The 17093-nt window shown below is 44.5% G+C and overlaps 1 protein-coding gene across 1 annotated transcript in view; it reads left to right on the top strand.

Moving 5' to 3' along the window:
* NARS1 (asparaginyl-tRNA synthetase 1) overlaps positions 1-17093 on the top strand; it is a 191492-nt gene that overhangs the window by 124961 nt on the left and 49438 nt on the right. Inside the window, exon 12 of the mRNA XM_069220041.1 lies at positions 8821-8934. Coding sequence (XP_069076142.1) covers positions 8821-8934 — 114 coding nt within the window. The remainder of the gene's footprint in view (positions 1-8820; positions 8935-17093) is intronic.

The raw sequence follows: 17093 nt of genomic DNA, 5'->3' as shown, positions 1-17093 counted from the left end.
ATGCATAACCCCCTTAATTCCTCCCAGCAACCTGGTTCAACATGCCATCCAGCCTTTTTGTGGCTTAAGATGCTGGTTCCTTAGGCAATGTGTGGAACAGGTAGCCAGTCAATCAATCAATCAATCAATCAGTTTATTTATAAAGCGTGCTACTCACCCGTAGGGTCTCAAGGCGCTGGGAGGGGGGAAGCTACTGGTCGAAAAGCCATGTTTTGAAGTGTTTCCTGAACGTAAGGAGGTCCTGGGTCTGGCGTAACTGGAGTGGTAGCGAGTTCCAGATCTTGGCGGTGAGGTGTGAGAAGGATCTTCCTCCGGCAGTGGTGCGTCGGACACGGGGGATGGTCGCAGGGGCGAGGCTGGCGGAGCGGAGATGGCGTGCGGTGGTGTGGAAGGTGAGTCTGTTGTTGAGGTAGGCGGGTCCCGTTTTGTAGAGGGCTTTGTGAGAGTGGGTCAGGAGCTTGAAGGTGATCCTCTTTGGTATGGTTAGCCAGTGCAGTTCTTTGAGGTGGGGGAGATGTGATTGCGGCGAGGTACGTCAAGGATGAGGCGTGCAGCTGTATTCTGGATTAGTTGTAGCTTTGATTGCAGTTTGTCTGTTGTTCCGGCATAGAGGGCGTTGCCGTAGTCCAGTCTACTGCTGACCAGGACGTGGGTGACGGTCTTTCTGGGTTTCACTATCAACATGCCAAAGTGACACCTGAGTTCCTCTCCGGTGCTTCTTTTCATCGGGGCTGTTCTGGACATAGCGCATGTTTAGACATAGCCTCTCTAGTTGCAAGTCCAGGGTATTCAGTCTATGATACTGATGTGTCAGCCTGTATCCCGGATTTCAGAGAAATGACCTTGACATTGTTGGGCCTTATAGCCTTCTGCATCCTGCCTATAGCTCATTCCTGTTGGCATATGTGGGCTCTGCAGTGGGACCAGGAGTCCCGGTGGGTGTAGCATCAGGGGAATCTCTCTCACATGGACCTTATCTCGGAAGGAACTATGAAAGATCTGAAGTGGTTGCCGTTGAGCTGTGATTGGGTCAGTGGCAAACCCCTCTTTGCCCATTCGATCCTGCAGGATTTTCTGGTTTATATTGGTTTAGCAGACACATCTCCGGGAAGGCATTGCTTGAGTATCTATTCTAAAATGTGGAATCAACAGCTAGAAGTCTCTTTTCAGATGAACAAGTTACTTAACTTCAGTAATGCCTTTTCAGTAGAGACTATCTAGCTGCAGGTTCTTCACCAACTTCCACCCCTGCACCCCACTCTGCAAGACAATTTCACTGAGGGCCTTAGTATTTCAGACCAGTGGTCACTTCTCGTCATAGCTCCGTGCTCCTGGTGTGGAAAGTCACAAAAGTAAAAGGCTTTTTATTAGGTAGGTGGTTTAATGGGGAAAAACAGCACTCATGACCAAATGCAACTACTCTAATGTTATATCCAATTTTTTTTTTTTTTTTTTTGTCCTCATTCCACCACCCTCGCTTTGGTAGAGAGAAAGCACCTTTGGTCTATGCATCCAAGAGAGAAAACTACAATACCAATGGTCCACACCACTTGTCTTACACGTACCAACTTTTCCCCCGTATGCCATTGGCCACACCTTACTGTTTTACTCTGGCTGTGGTCCTACCAAAGCGACACCCATTTAGGTAGAGGGAGTTTAATCATTGGACTTAATTTTAGAGAAGGAGAAACAAAAAAGACAGAAAATCAACATCTAAACATACTCCAACCATATTTACCACTGGTAAACATTTTCCCAAACCACCCAAAAATCATCTCTTCTACTAAGAGGACCAGATTGTTCCATGTTACATAATCGTTTTGCTGATGATTGCCAGTCCTGAACGATGGGAGGTAGTGAGTTCACCCATTTACAACATATTTCCCGTCTAGCCAAAAGCATTAATACAAACAACAAATGCTCTTGCTGCACAGTCACTTTCTGAACCGTAAGATCTGGATCACATACCCCAAACATTACCATTAAAAGATTTATTCTTAAATTGTCACCAAAAATTGGCTTAAGGATACCTCCTATATCCTCCCAGTACTTGCTCAAACTTGGCCATTGCCAGAACATATGGATATCATCTGCATTAACATCCCCACATCGCGGACAATTTTTGTTAAATTTCCCAATGGCCGCTAATCTAGCTGGTGACCAATATACCCTATGTAATGTAAACAAATGGTTTTTTCATTGCCGCCGATTTAATAGTAAACCACAGCTTAGAACATGACTTTTGCCATAGGGAGGTAATGTCTAAAGTAGGAAAAATCTTCCCCCATTTCAACACTGGGAGAGACAAAACATCTTCTGCTGCATCCAGCTGCACATGATACCAGAAAGCAATCTCCTTATTAATGGATGTCTGATTTAGTTTTCCCTCCCAAGGGCTCCTCCCAATTTCTCCTACTTGGCGAGACTTAGCCCAGCTAGATAATTGGAGATACTTAAACTTGGAAATTGTCTTGCCTATACACTCCTGAAATGCAGACCAAGATATTAATTCAGAACCTTCCATAATCTGCCCCCATCTTGCCACCCCATTAACTTTCAGTGGAATTGATAACTTATCCGTAAGGCATTCAGGAGTACCTGGTGAATCCCAAATGGGGGCAGAACTACAATAATAAGCTATTCCTAACACCTTACGAAATTGCATCCAGACCTTACAAGCATGTCTGGGGATCTTCAAGCGAACCTTCTTAAAGAACTTTGGATGCCCAAATTTATACCGAAAATTATCAGCTCCTTCCACAAGATGCGCCGTCAAAGCTCTCCAAACCGGCGAATAGTCTGACATCTTATTCAGTAAAGCTCTAATATTCTTTAGTTGGAAAGCCAGATAGTACCTATAAAAATCTGGTGATGTTATGCCCCCCCACTCCTTCTTTCTACATAGCTTTTTCCATGATATCCTCACTCCCTTAGATGCCCAAACAAATGTAGATAAATCCCCCTGTAATTTTTGAAACCAGCACGACTTGAACTCCAAAGGGATAGTATTAAATAGGAAAGTAAACTTTGGAAGAATACACATCTTTAAAATATTCGATCTACCAATTATAGAAAGAGGGAGGACGGCCCATGCCTTCAGAAGTTTTTTAGTTTCCATGTAAGCTCTGTCAGAATTAACCCTGGCCACATCACTAAGATTAGTCGTAAACTGGATTCCCAAGTATTTAATCTCCTGTTTAACTAAAGGGGAAACATAGGCCATATTCCAACACATGATTTCCGTTTTCTCTGTATTTATACTATAACCTGACATTCCACCAAACTGCTCCATTAATGTATTAATAATAGGTAGGGAACCCGCCAAATCACTAGTATAAAGCATCAGATCATCCGCGTATGATGCTACTTTCTTTTCCCAACCCCCACTCAAAAAAGGGGTGATATCCCTGCAGGCCCGTAGCAAAATTGCCAACGGCTCGATGTATAAATTGAAAAGCAAAGGTGACAAAGGACAACCCTGTTGAGTACCCCGACCAATCCTAAATTCTTGAGACAGCAACCCGTTAACCAAGATCCTCGCAGTCTGGTATCTATATAATTCCCTAATAGCTCTACTAAAAGAAATTCCCAATCCACCTAACTCCATCACAACCTGCAAAAAAAGCCAATTAACACGATCAAATGCTTTGGCTGCATCGAAAGTCAAAACCGCCAAGGGGGCCTTCTCCTGTGAAGCCGAGTCTACAGCGGCAAGTAAATCATGAGTTAACTCATAAAGCTGTCTACCTTTTATAAAGCCCTTCTGATCTGGATTAACCAAATTACCTATAACTTTCCCTAATCTTCTGGAAAGAATCCCTGTATACAGTTTATAATCTGAATTTAGTAGTGAAATAGGTCTATACGATGAACATACCATTGAGTCCTTGCCTGGTTTTAACAATAAGCAAGTTATAGCTTCATTCCATGATTTATGTACTTGTGCCCCCTCTAAAAGCATAGAATTAAATAGTTCCAGTAAAATTGGTATAAGTTCCTCCCCCAGCTCCTTATATAACTCATTTGGTAGACTATCAGGCCCAACTGCCTTCCCTTTCTTCAAAGCTTTTATAACTTCAGCTAGCTCTTCCCCCCCCTTATCTCACTACCTAGCAACTGCCTCTCCGAGTCATCCAAAACAGGGAGATGAACTTCTTTAAAAAATGCTCTAATCTGCTCCTCTGAGTTCTCCAGATTCTCCGTATATATTGCTTGAAAGAACAACACAAAGGCCTTCTCTATTTCTGACTGCTCCATACAAGGCTGACTAGCAGTATCCAATTTAATTGATGAAATGTACCTATTTGAGTGGTCTGACTTAACCTTCCAAGCTAACAGTTTGCTGCACCTTTCCCCATATTCATAATGCGCGTACCGGCTACTTTCCCATTTTAACCTGTTACGGTTCTCCAGAAGGAAATCTAAATCCAGCCGCGCTTTTTCCTCTTGACGCACCAATTCCTCTAATTGCCCTTCCTTCCCTTCCTCTCGTGCATTGTGCATTAATACCTGTAAGGCACTTATAGATGTTTCAATGCTTCTCAACTTCTCTTTCTCTTCTCGACACCTATAGGCCGCCAAACTAATAAGTCTCCCTCTAATATATGCCTTGTAAGCGTCCCATACACACCCTAAACTAGCTGATCCACAATTCAAATCAAAATACTCTCTCGTATCTTTCTTTAGCACCTCCACTATTGAGTCATCTAGAAGTAAAGAAAGATTTATTGTGCACCTAGGACCGGGACCCTCTACCCTGATACTCAAATGTAGCTTTAAGGCTGAATGATCCGAAAGGTGTGCTGGGGTATGAGCAACTTTTATCACATCTCCACACAGGCTCTTATGTATTAAGAAGAAATCTATTCTGGATTTATGGCCATATTTTTTATTATAGAATATATATCTAGATCCTTCACCCCCTTTCCAATGCCAGATATCTACCAATCCTAAATCTAACATAGCCTGCTTCACCTGTGACCGGGTTTTAGGTGACTTAACAGTACCCCGAGCGGTAGATTTATCTAGAACCGGATCCAACAATATATTGAAATCGCCTCCTAACACCACAGGATGCCTAGCTAAAAGTAGAATATTATAGAATTCTTGAAACGGTGTCGGATCATCTAAATTAGGACCATAATAACCTGCCACTGTAATCCAGTACCCGTACAGACACACTTCCACCACTACCCATCGATCCCTGGAATCTACTTGCACATTGCCCACCTTAATCCTTATAGACTTTTTAAACAGAATTGCCACTCCTTTAACTACACAAGATTGAGTAGAGCACGCACTATATACCACCCATTTCATTCGCTTAAGCCAGTTCTCCCACTCTTCTCGTTGCAAATGCGTTTCCTGCAGTATAATTATCTCCTCCTCAGCCAATCTTAAATACTCAAAAATCTTCCTCCTTCTTTGCATCACCCTTAAACCATTAACATTCCATGAGAGAATCTTCAACTGTGACCTTCCTTACTTAGCCATTTTCAAAAAAGAAAGTCTGAGCATTACCCTCCTCCCGCCTACTTAAACAAATTGTGAGGGCCCTCTTATTTTTATCTTTTTGTACACACATACCCCCACACCCAGTGCAAAACCACCCCTTCGCCCAACAAACAAACACCCAACCAAACCCCCACCCAAGAGGAACCCTCCCTACTTTTAGGATAACCATCATGTTACCCCTATTTGAGCTCTCCGTCGGGCATAACTTCCCATTTCCTACTGAGACACCTTAATCTGCTCTATAAAAGTCCTAACCTCCCCCGGATCTCTCATATTGTACTTTTTATTTTTCCACATAATACGTAAAGCAGCCAGAAACCTTAACTGTACTGTGGCCCCAAGAGATCGAAGGTCTTGCATGAAGTTCCCCAGTTCCCACTGCCTATCCAACGTTGCTCTAGACACATCCGATCTTATACGAAGAGACCAGTCTCCTCTAGAGAAAGTTCTGACTTTAAGCCAGCTTCAGACAAGATTTTCTTCTTGATTGTATATGTAGCAAAGTTTATCAAAATCCTCCTGGGGTTTTTCCTTCCGGGGTTCTTCCTAAACGGATCCCGATTAACTCTTTGGATATCCTCCTCCAAGTTCAAAAAAGCTAAACTCGGAATAGCCTCACTGATCAGCAAAATCACATACCCTTTAATATCTTCCCCCTCCAAGCCCTCAGGCTCCCCCAGCAGCCTAATGTTGTTCCTCCTCATATTGTTCTCCAACGACTCCAACTTATCCTGCAACATTTTCTCTCCAAGTTTTAGCTATGAGATATCCTTAGTATGCACCGACAGCCGCTCCTCCTGGTCCTCCACCACAGCTTCCAGCTTGCCCAGCCTATCAGTCAACAAGTTAATTTTACTCTCCAATACTTCGCAAGCTTCCCGAATTTTAGCTTGATTATTTCCTGAGATCTCAAACTTCTCCCTAATCTCTTTAGTGAGAGTGATTAGCAATTCCTGCACAACTCGGCTATGTGTCGCAGGGACGACTGAAGGGGTAAACTGCTTCCGCCAAAGTTAGTATGGCAGAAGAGGCCTCCATTTGTCCTACAGAGTCCTCAATTGACTGGTCTAGCATATTACTATCAGGACCCGCTAGTTGTTGTGTTAACCCCAGACCACCTAAAGAAGATCGAATGTCAGCTGTGCCCTGCGGGAGAAGGGTCGTATTCTGGAAGTATCTAGTAATCGGAAGCTCACTAATGCTTTTCCCCGCAGGACCAGCCTGACCCTCCTTGAGGGAAATTGAGAAACCTCCAGGGGTAATTCTTTAGGTTCAGCCTCCTCCTCTCACCACCTTTGCTACAAGTCCCCACACCACTTTCTCCCCTGTTCTTATTTGTAGCCGTTGCTGGTAAAAAAGGAATAATGTTTGACCCTAGGGGGCCAGGCTTACCTCTCTTTATGCTCTCTATCTCACCAACCTCAGCCCGGGGGCCCCTGGGGCGACGCTTAACCGGCGACATGCACTGTGAGGCACTTGTGCAGTCACCAACTCCTCTCCTGCAACTTCCACTTAACTTCTTCCTGAGAGGAAGCCCAGGACTTTCCAGTAGTGCTCCACGAAGAGAGCAGCGAGAGGTAAAGCGTCTCCCACGACGCACACCCCTCGCAGCCTCTGCCCATACACTGGAGTCTGATGCGCGCTTCCAGCACCGCTCCTCAGCTGCCTTCACCGGAGCGCGCGTCTTCCCCAGCTCGTCCTTCTCATCCTTCGCACCCGCCGTTATTTTTAATCGGCCCGTCCAGGGCCGAAAGATACACGGCTTGGAACTCCGATGCCCATGATCCGGGACGCTGACTTCCGGCGCCTCAGCGTCACAACGCCTCACCTCGCGCCCGTTGGAGAGCTCACGTACCAGCTCTCTAACTGGCCGCCATGTTCCCCAATTACCCCCTATTCAGACCAAGGGCGTTATATCCAATTTTGATTCACTTGTAAGACTGTGCTCTCTCGGGGAACACACCCTAAACCCTTCACATCCGCAATCTCAGACTATTTACAACAGTAACATGAAAAGTAAGGCACACGTCTTCTATTATTTTATGTTCATAATGCAGTCTTTATTCATTTCTTCTGCTTCATTGTACTCTCAACATGGATGACTAAATACTAGGGTTATACTGGACAGGATCAAAACAAATAGGAAATACAAGGAACATGAGCAAGGTATATGGGCAAGTCTGAGCACCACTTGCATGGTGGATATTCATACACAGAATAACACTTGAGAGTTCGACAGAAGGATATGAATAGAAATCCAGGAAACACAACAAGAGGCTGTTTGAGTGGATTATAGATGAGGCCTGAAGAAGTCATTGGGTAACATCCCTGACGAAACAGGTATTGGCTGGGCTGGAGTTGGAGCAGAAGAAATGAATAAAGAAGACTGCATTATGAACATAAAATAATAGAAGACGTGTGCCTTATTTTTCACAAACGTAAATACATTGGTGCACCCGGATGTCACTTATATAGGTACCACGCACATCCTTTCCGGCCTGGACGACGCTGAGCAGAACAACGCTACCTACTGGGGCACAGAGGTGCTGCTAAAAAAAAAAAAAATCTGGATCCAGTCTGATTGCTGGGGAATATTCTAAGGTAAGGGATCTGTGGCTAGATAGTCTCTGTACCAGATAAGGCATTACTGTAGGTAAGTAACTTGTTCATTTGACCATGAGTGTGTTTCCAAAGCTACTGCTCCTGTATTATCGTGTAAAGTGTATGCAAAATACGGTCTTTCCTTGCTGCATATAATCTTGAACAATGCTTCCAGTCAACCTTATGGACTAAGGTGAAAATAGGCATTGCGCTGCTCTTGAAGCACTAAGGAAAGAAAGAGCTGAGTTTAAAGTATCATAACGAGTTGACAAAGCATTTGTATGGTCATATTTAACAGCTGTACCCAAGTGATGGAGGTCAGCCTCGTCTGGCCATTTACACAGCCAGATGCAGACATGGTACTGATCTTTCCCTTCCTTTCATGATTTGAATTATATTATCTTATATTTGTATTTTTTTTCATTACTTTTATGTTTTGTTCCCTTTTTGCTTTACTTTAGTGTCCATGTTGTTGTAGTTCTCTGTGCATCAATGTGTGCTGCATCAAAAGTTGTAAATATATTGAATCATTTTATTTTTTGTTTTAATCTTTCAGTTAAAAACACCTCGACATACTAGCCTGTATAATATTAGTCTGTCCTAAAGCCACCCAAAAAGAGATGGCCATGTGTAGGATAATGTCTTAGTTGTTGCCATCATATTCGTATTGTAGTCTAACCTAAATTTCTCAATTATTTTCTACAGGATTTTAAGCCTCCAAAACGTCCTTTCCGGCGAATGGACTATTCGGAGGCTATTACATGGTTGAAAGAGCATGATATCAAAAAAGATGATCAGACTTTCTATGAATTTGGTGAGGTATGTTGCTAGATTCCTCCTTTGGAGCCCTGAAGTGAGACACTGCATTTATCAAGACCTATGCATACATAAATAAATTGGTTTACTTTAAGAGGTGTATTTAGTTCATAATATGAGAGTGAATACTAAAGTAAAGTAAAGAAAAGCAGTGCTTGCCCATTTTTATGCAGTGATAAAGATAAATGTAGAAAAAGCAGCTGCATTAGTTTTGATATCACTGTCTGTGTTGTAAGTTACATATGAACTAGTAAGTCCTTGATTGGCCACTGAAAATGTACTTCAGGTTGAAGCAAGTTATCCAGTATTGGATCTTTCATAAATTCATATGATTCAATCTGAATCATCCCCGTCGTCGAAGTGGGAGTCCCACGGTATATAAAAAAAAAAAGCAGTAAGTAAATATTTCCACAGGCTATAATGCTAGCAAAAACACACATATAGTCTATTGTCACGTAGGCTCTCATTATCCTAATGAGACTACTGGATTTCGAATGGCAGAATCGCCTGTGGTGTGGGAGACTGAGTCAAACCCACTACAGGTGACACCTGTCGCTCCAATCCGGGTTCTGCTCTGGCTAACTAGCAGTGCCTCATCTCTACCCAAGGGCAGGGATGACTGGGCAGCCGAGCGCATGACATAACTGGTTTGTCAGGGAAGCCGTGGTCACTCGGGTCTCATCCTTTTCTCTCAGTTACATTAGTCTCACATACCCAATGACAAACAGGGGCAGTATATATTTCCATAATGCTTTAATAAAGCGACTTCATCTTAGCAAAGCATGGACTGCAATAACCAGGACGATACAGCATGACAAGATTAAAATTGTGACAAGGAGAATAAAACAAAAATAATGCTACCATATTGTCACTAGAGTCAACAGACTGATCCTACCTAGGCTATAATAGAGCACAGCATGTGTTAAGCTCTAATTCTGCCCTTCAGGTTCCCCTGAGAAGACATCATCCCCCATACCTGAGCAAAGGCCTGAAGTCTGCATTAACATCTGTAACGAAGCATTCAGCGACCAGCATACAGTTGTGGTTCTCTGGCAGGAATCTCCCTTTAACGTGTAAAGGACATGAAAAGTGTTTTTATAATAAAACAGCCGTTGTTAGAAGAAAATGTCCCTACATAAGAATGTGTGTTTCTCTACGAATGTTGGTGACTAAACTTATACCACGTTCACCGGCAACCTATCTTGCTGCAGCCTTGGAAGAAGCACAGAGTGAGAAAAAATTTCTTGTTTGAGAACAGAGTGCTGGCCTAGGCAAAACAGTAAGATACAGAGAAATTAAAACAAGACCGTAAAAGTGGCTACTGTAACAATAATAAGGCAAAGGCAAATAAAATATATCTAGGTTAAAGTGCACAGCAGCAGGGCTAGTATGTCATAATGTTAAAATAACGTGCATGCTATAACTAAAATGGCTACACAACACCATGTCCTTTTGTAAAAAAGAACCAGTCTTGACTTATGACCAATCGGGCTCAAGCACCCTCTAGTATATTCCCCAAAGAGGCTCATTCCCTCAGATTATCTACCGCACGTCGTGTGGAGGGAAGTCTCCCTGAGCTCTGCTCAGTTTTTTCCTCTCAAGACAACTTTATTCTTCAGAAGATGTCTGATTCTTCCAGGAAAGGTATTTTCTGCCCTTGTAAGACCTATGGCAAAAAGAGGCTGCATGTGGATGATCCACATAAGGACTGTTTATATTGCCTACATCCTGTACATCAGGTAAAAGACAGTAAGATATGCCGCACCTTCTCTACAAAGACCCTTAGAGACAGAGAAGGAAGATTGTTAATCTGGTTACAGGCTAAATCCTTTACTTCTGGGAGGAGAGTGATTCAGAAAGACCTCATAAAAGGTCCAGCTCTGCGGACTTGGAGCAGGCTGAGAAATCCAGAAAACATCACAAGACGCACCATAAGGAGGGTGCCAAGAACATACAAAGCTCAATTTCCTCTGAGCCATCCTCTCCTCGTGGCAAAAAGGAGTCCCGCCACCGTTTTCCTTCATCGGAGCCGCCTTCTTCCAGAAAGGTTTCACTTAAATTCAAGTTGACGATGACACAGCCGTCAATGACCGTGATGACGGCGACGGTTTCCACAGTTACCGTCTCCACCGTCTCGTCGACGAGACAGTCGTCGACTACGATTACGTCAACGTTTGTTATAAAGACTCCAATTCCTTCTGTCAGAGTCCTGGATAAGTCACATCCATCATTGGAGCCGTTGTTGAAAACTGCTCCAGAAAAGACCTTGTCATTAAAGGGTACGTCAGCAAGAACATCAACGGCAAGGGCACCGTCGTCGACCCCATCGTTGACAAGAGCATAGTCGTTGACACCATCATCGACGGCGCAGGCAGAAAAATCGCTGATGACGCCAACTCCGTCGACGGGACCATCATCGTCAACTCCATCGATGATGCCACTAGTTCCTGTCAGTCAAGGCAGTGTGATTCCCATATCTTCTGGCTCTCCCGACCTTCAAGGCACAGTGAACATTACTACGATGTCTAGGTCTACTGTTTATCCGGCATATACATCACCAAGTAAGGTAACTACCTTACTTTCTAGTCACCTGCTAGACTGGGAGGAGTGAGATGAAGGGCTGTTTGGTGATGCGCACAGCCCATCCCAGTTACATGTCAAATATCAGGAGGAGGATGATGAGGATGAGTACGAACAACAGTATCAGTGTTATACTCATCAAAGATGTTATTATGAGCCTTTACATCAGCTGAAAGACACTGTGCAAATGCCTGCCGCTTTAATTCAAGACTTGCAGTGTATGTTACAGGATTACAAGAGGAAGTTTCCAATTGCAGCTAAGACGCAGCCGCCTCTTCCTTTCTCTCATGCTAAACCAAGGAGTATACCTCCACCTCCAGCAACTCCCAGGCTTACACCTCAGTCTAAAATAGCCACCCCTACCAGAGAGGACGTTTCCTGTTCAGAGGATGAAAGGGAAGAGGGAGAGATTTCAACATCCTAACGATGAATGGGACAAATATTTAGCTCCTACTCCATCACCACCACCTCCTCATCCATCAGATTCTCCACCGGAGAATGTAGGAGGCTTTCATTATTTAATGGACAGAGCGGCCACACAATTTTATTTGCCGACATCTCTCTTACTGTCAGAATGCTTGCTACATGACTTTAAAGAACAAGCAAGAAAGTCGGTGAGGGCAATTCCAATCATAGACTTTATTTGGAGTGCAGGCATTAAAATTATGGAGAATCCAGCTATAGTTCCACAGAAGCTGGATAAAAAAGTATAAGGCTATCCAAAGCCAGATTCTGTCATTTCCCAGGCTGCCCAAAGGCATTTGAAGACTCAGTCGACGCCTATATCTGCTCCACCAGATAAGAAAGGCAGACGCCTGGACAACATGGGCAAAAGATTCTCGTCTATGTCAGCTATAACTGTCCGTGCAGCCAACTCTGTGGCAATTTTGGGTAGCTATGATCGCCAGATGTGGTCTGACATGAACACCTTCATAGAGCTCATTCCTGAGAACAAACAACCTGAGGCACGTAAAATACTGCAGGAGGGAGAATGTACTTCAGAAGAGATCATCAACTGCGCTTTAGATACAGCCTCCACGGGCTTTCGGCAGTTTGCGGGAGCAGCTGTACTGCACCATCAAGGATGGTTGAAAGCAACCTCTTTCATGCCAGAGGTCCAGTCCAGGATATTAGACATGCCCTATGATGAAACATATAGATGACGCCTTACAGGCCATTAAGACCGACACGGACACTGCTCGTTCTCTGGGTACCCTGCAGTACAGGAAACAGCCCTTTCGGGGAGCCAGGGGCAGGGGTTTCTCTACGTTTCGTGGCTCCTACCATAGGCAGTACCAACAGCCACAATACAGACTGGTCTTCACTGTGGCCGGTGCCCATTATCAATTCAAAGTCCTCCCATTCGGCTTAAAGTCAACGCCAAGAATCTTCACAAAATGTCTCGCTCTGATAGCAGCTTTCCTTTGCATCAAGGGTTTTCAAGTCTTCCCGTATTTGGACGACTGGCTGATAGTCTCCTATGTCACAGCTGGGGTCCAAAGCTACTAACACCTGCCTAGCACTATTTCACAACCTAGGCCTAACAGTAAACTTCCAAAAATAGTTCACTCTTCCGACACGCAAGATAGTCTTTTTGGATGCGGAACTCGACACTGTCAAAAGCAAGGCTTATCTTTCAAAGGCACGGCAACAGAAGCTTACCAACAAGGCTTTCATGGTCTCAAAAAGAAAGTCAGGTTCAATAGGAACGTTCACATCACTCTTAAGAATGATTTCCTCATCAATCACCTTCGTGCACCCAGCAAGGGTGAAAATGAGGCCATTGGAGGAGGAATTGTAGCTGCAGTGGACCCAATCTCAAGAATCCTTGGAGGATTTAATCAGTATTACACCAAAGATGTTGGGGGCTCTGCGGTGGTGGTCCCAGACCGACCATCTCTTTCAGGGATTGACCTTTCTAACTCAGACAGATTTCATTATCACTACGGAGGCTTCATTGGAGGGCTGGGGAGGTAATCTGCAAGACGTGTGCATTCAAGGAAAATAGTCAAGCGCGGAAGAGACTGCACATAAATCTCCTAGAGTTAAAGGCGATATTTCTTACGCTCAAAGCATTCCTTCCGTGGATTTCAGGATCCTCAGTGTTGGTCCGTACAGACAACAAGCATGTTCTACGTCAACAAGCAGGGAGGAACAAGATCTCTTTCCCTCTCAAGAGAAGCTCAATCTCTGTGGGAATGGCTCACTCTTCACAAGATTTGTCTGAAAGTGGAACACCTTCCAGGTATCAACAACGCCCTAGCGGACTCTCACAGCAGGACGGACGACAACTGCCACGAATGGGAACTCGATCAGAGGGAACTGGACAACATCTTTCTATACTGGGGACGGCCAACTCTGGATCTGTTTGCCACCAATGAGAATACCAAATGCCAATTTTACGCCAGTCAATACCCACTTCCACGGTCGTGAGGGAATGCTCTTTCGATGCGATGTTCCGGGATCTTTGCATACGCTTTACCCTGCTTCCTGTTAATCCCCAGGCTTCTCAAGAAGATGAAATCAGGGTTGCAAGCTCGTACTCAAGCACCCAAGTGGCCCAGACAGTATTGGTACACAGAACTCCTTCCTCTGTCGGTGGCCAATCCCTTACGACCTACCAGCAAGCGCGACCTTCTAACGAAGAGTCAAGGTCAGATATTTCATCCAGATTCAGCAGCTCTCCAATTGAATGCATGGCTCCTGAATTTCATGAATTCCAGGGCATGAACATTGATGAAGAATGCAAAGTCATTTTGTCCAGAGCACGAGCTGACAGTACAAATAGGACTTACAGGCTCAAATGGAAGAGGTTTTGTATCTGTTGTATCAAATCAATTTAATCCGTTAAAGGTCTTGCCAGAGCAAATTATATCATACCTTCTTGCTCTATCAAAAACTGGGCTCGGACATGCATCTGATAAGGTTAATTTGGCTGCTATATCATCTTACAGACGCCCTGCGGATGCGCCCTCCCTTGGTTAATCCAGGCTGGTAAAACAGTTTATGAAGGTTCTGTTTCGAACTTTCCTTCCTTTGTGACCACCTCCTCCTAAATGGCACTTAAACATTGTCCTGTCACAATTAATGAAAGCCCCATTCGAGCCTATTCACAGAGCGGATCTGAAAGATTTCACATGGACGGTGGCAACTCTACTTGCTCTTACGTCCACGAGGAGAGTCCGCGATATACAGGCCTTTACCACTAAGGAACCCTACCTTATTTTCTCGGGCGACTCTGTTCTTCTCAGAACAAACCCAATATGTTCTTCTCAGAACAAACCCAAGATACATTCCTAAGGTACCTTCATCTTTTCACCTGAACGAACCAGTGATATTAAGAACCTTCTTCCCGAATCTATCAACTGTGGCGGAAAGGACTCTTCACACACTGGATATCAAATGATGCTTGAAGTTCTACCTTCAGCGTACTAAACAACTACGGAAGACAGACCAGCTATTAGTCTCCTATGGCCAGGGTCGTCAGGGCACAGGAATTACTAAAGCAACATTACTCGTTGGATTGTAGCCACCATTCAGTTTTGCCATACGAAGGCTGGAAAACTACTAACCAGCCGTCCGAAGGCACACTCTACAAGAGCAATTTCCACATCAGTGTTTCTATTTCAAGGGATCGCCTTGGGCAAGATATGTCAAGCTGCAATGTGGAAGACTACGCATTCTTTCTCGCAGCATTACTGTTTCGAATCAACACAAAGAACTGATTCACCTGTTGGAAAGGCGGTCCTGCGTCATCTATTTCATTGAGGTGATATATATATATATATATATATATATATATATATATATATATATATTTTTTTTATTCTATATGTAATGGTTTCTAACTCCTACGCAATTATTGCTTGATATGTTTTAATGTATGTATGTAAGAGTGTTTGTGTGTGTGTGTGTGTGTGTGTGTGTATATATATATATATATATATATATATATATATATATATGTGTATATATATATGTTCGATGGCATGTGTAGCTGCAGATACACATGCTGTGCATTATCCTGCCATCTAGTGTTGGGCTCTGAGTGTTACAAGTTGTTTTTCTTCGAAGAAGTCTTTTCGAGTCACGAGACCGAGGGACTCCTCCCTTTCAGCTGCATTGCGCATGGGGGTCGACTCCATCTTAGATTGTTTTCTTTCCGCCATCGGGTTCGGACGTGTTCCTCTTCGCTCTGTATTTTGAATCGGGAAAGTTAGCTAAATATCAAAAATTCGACGGTATTGTTCGCGCTCGGTACCGGTTAAGTGTTAGTATATCGACACCGATAGTAGAAGCGCTCCGGCGGCCCTTCGGGCTTCCACTCTTTAGCGGGGCCTGGTCGGCCCGACTGCGTCCATCGTCGAAACTAATGGACCGGACCCCCTTCCGCTTCTGTCCTAAGTGCCACGCAAAGTATCCTTATACAGACCAACACTTGGTCTGTAATCTGTGTCTATCACTGGAACACTGGGAGGATACTTGCGAGGCCTGTTGGGCATTTCGATCGAAAAAGACCCTACGCGATCAAAGAGCCAGAAGACTACGAATGGCGTCAACACCAAGAGAACAGATCGACGTCAAAGAGGAGGAAAGAATCTCCATCCAGGGAACGGACTCAGACGACTCCGAAAGTGAGCGACCGGCGACAACGCAGAAAACTGTGAGTAAAACTGCCCCGTCCAAGACTCACACCAAGATAGTAAAGGCCACGGGGATGCCACCGCCAGCAGGCTATGGCTTAACCCATCGAAAAGACGGTGACCAAACATCGGCACCGAAAAAGGCCACACAACTGCCGAAGACATCCGACTCCGGTCGAGATTCAGGCTCCGAACAATCTCGGCACCGAGAGTTCGACACACCCAAGGTGAAAAAGGTTACCTCGGAACCGAAAAAGACTGTTTCGAAACCTTCGGTACCGAAAAAAGAAGCCTCGGAGCCGAAATTAGGCTCTTACACGGAAGAGCAAGGACTTTCCGGCCAAATGCATGAACATAGATTTGAGCAGGAAATAAGTATGGGGGAGCCAGACCATACCCAAAGGAGGCTGCATATCCAGAAAGAGACTGGTAAAATACAAACTCTTCCTCCAATTAAAATCAAAAGAAAGCTAGCATGTCAGGAGTCAGAAATGCAGCCAAAGGCAAAGGTGGCAAGAGATAAAACACCACCACCAAGGTTTTTGCCACAGCCTTCTCCACTACATGCACCACAGCTGTCCCCGGTAACAACACCCCCAATGCAGTCACCGACACATACAGGGATGACACAGGATGACCCGGATGCATGGGACTTATATGATGCACCGGTCTCCGACAACAGTCCAGATTGTTACCCTACAAGGCCGTCACCTCCAGAGGACAGTACTGCATACACGCAGGTACTATCAAGGGCAGCTACATTCCACAATGTAGCAATGCATTCGGAGCCAGTAGAGGATGATTTCCGTTTAACACCTTGGCATCCCCCCACAGTTCCTACCAAAGTCTGCCAATGCTCCCAGGCATGCTCAAGCACGCAAAACAAGTCTTCCAGGAGCCAGTGAAAGGAAGGGTTATCACGCCTAGGGTGGAGAAAAA

Source organism: Pleurodeles waltl, chromosome 1_1 (assembly GCF_031143425.1).
Source record: "Pleurodeles waltl isolate 20211129_DDA chromosome 1_1, aPleWal1.hap1.20221129, whole genome shotgun sequence".
Classification (NCBI taxonomy): Eukaryota; Metazoa; Chordata; class Amphibia; order Caudata; family Salamandridae; genus Pleurodeles; species Pleurodeles waltl.
Note: the sequence above shows the minus strand (reverse complement) of the source record. Positions and strands in the feature narration are given on the sequence as shown.